This window comes from Ictalurus punctatus, chromosome 16 (genome assembly GCF_001660625.3).
Source record: "Ictalurus punctatus breed USDA103 chromosome 16, Coco_2.0, whole genome shotgun sequence".
NCBI lineage: Eukaryota > Metazoa > Chordata > Actinopteri > Siluriformes > Ictaluridae > Ictalurus > Ictalurus punctatus.
The window spans coordinates 18,907,081-18,908,082 of NC_030431.2; the positions used below are offsets into that span (position 1 = coordinate 18,907,081).

At 38.1% G+C, this 1,002-nt stretch overlaps 1 protein-coding gene across 2 annotated transcripts in view; it reads left to right on the forward strand.

Moving 5' to 3' along the window:
- The window catches only part of zgc:114200 (Aph-1 domain-containing protein), a 14,967-nt gene continuing 13,965 nt past the window's right edge, over window positions 1–1,002 (forward strand). Inside the window, exon 1 of one of the 2 annotated variants that reach the window (XM_047160720.2) lies at window positions 1–1,002. This exon is cut by the window's right edge and continues 84 nt beyond it. In XM_047160720.2, coding sequence (XP_047016676.1) covers window positions 974–1,002 — 29 coding nt within the window. In that variant the 5' untranslated portion in view covers window positions 1–973. The other variant, XM_017488554.3, reaches the window with a different exon arrangement.

Here is a 1,002-nt window from a genome sequence, read left to right on the forward strand (position 1 = left end):
AAAAATGGGTGTATAATAAATATGCATACTTTGAAAACAAGTGTGCAAAACAAGTATGCATACTTAAAAAACAAGTGTGCATCATTAATATGCATAAGCAGGAAATGTATGCAAAGTGCATGCACTAACAAAATCCAGTGCACTTCTAGCTCAAGTGTTTACACTGCAGTATACACGTAAGTGGACATGAGCGCTCTAAAGATTATATTCTTAATACCTGAGTAATAAGCAGTCCTGTTTAAGACTGATTTTGCTGAAAAGGAAAATTGAGGTACATTACATTTCCAAATTTAAACAAAAACGTTTTATTTGTTTATTTATTTTAATTATTAAGATAATTAACTATTAAGATAAGACCTTGTTAATTATCAGTATAGACCTCAAACCCTGCATGTTTACTTCTTGTTCTTCTTCTTCCCGGAGCCCAATGTTCTCTCGCGCTAAAAATGGAGTAACACTTTCAGCGGAGTGAAGTGCACACTCTAGGGCGAGTGAGAGGTTAGTGTGATTGGAACGAGGCCCTGGCGTGGAAAACCCGGAAGTACAAAGAAAATAATCGGACAAACAAAAGCCTTCGGAAGTCGCATGCTTTGCTACGATAAAAAAAAGGGGAATTCAAGGGTTTGAATATGGCACAGAAGAAAAGCGGATATGAAATCGGCTTTAAGTGACATCAAATAAAAATAGTCTTAACACTAGAGAATAATCGCATGTTTACTCCTCAGTCCGTTAGCAGCACTGCTGGTGTAGCCTTGGTGAGGTTTATAGCAGCCGCTGAAATGACATTTTTCGTGCTTGTGTGCTTTCTTTGTTCTGTTTAAGGGAAGTTCAGCTATCATCATCTGTCGAGGTGTTTACCTGGAGTGGAAAAAAACTTTAACCCGAGACTTTTGACGTCTTTACCTGTTTAAAATAAAGCCCTCGTATCTCGACTCGTAGTGTTAACTCGCTAGCTGGAAGTTTGTTGATTAGAATGACTGTAGCGGTGTTTTTCGGCTGTGC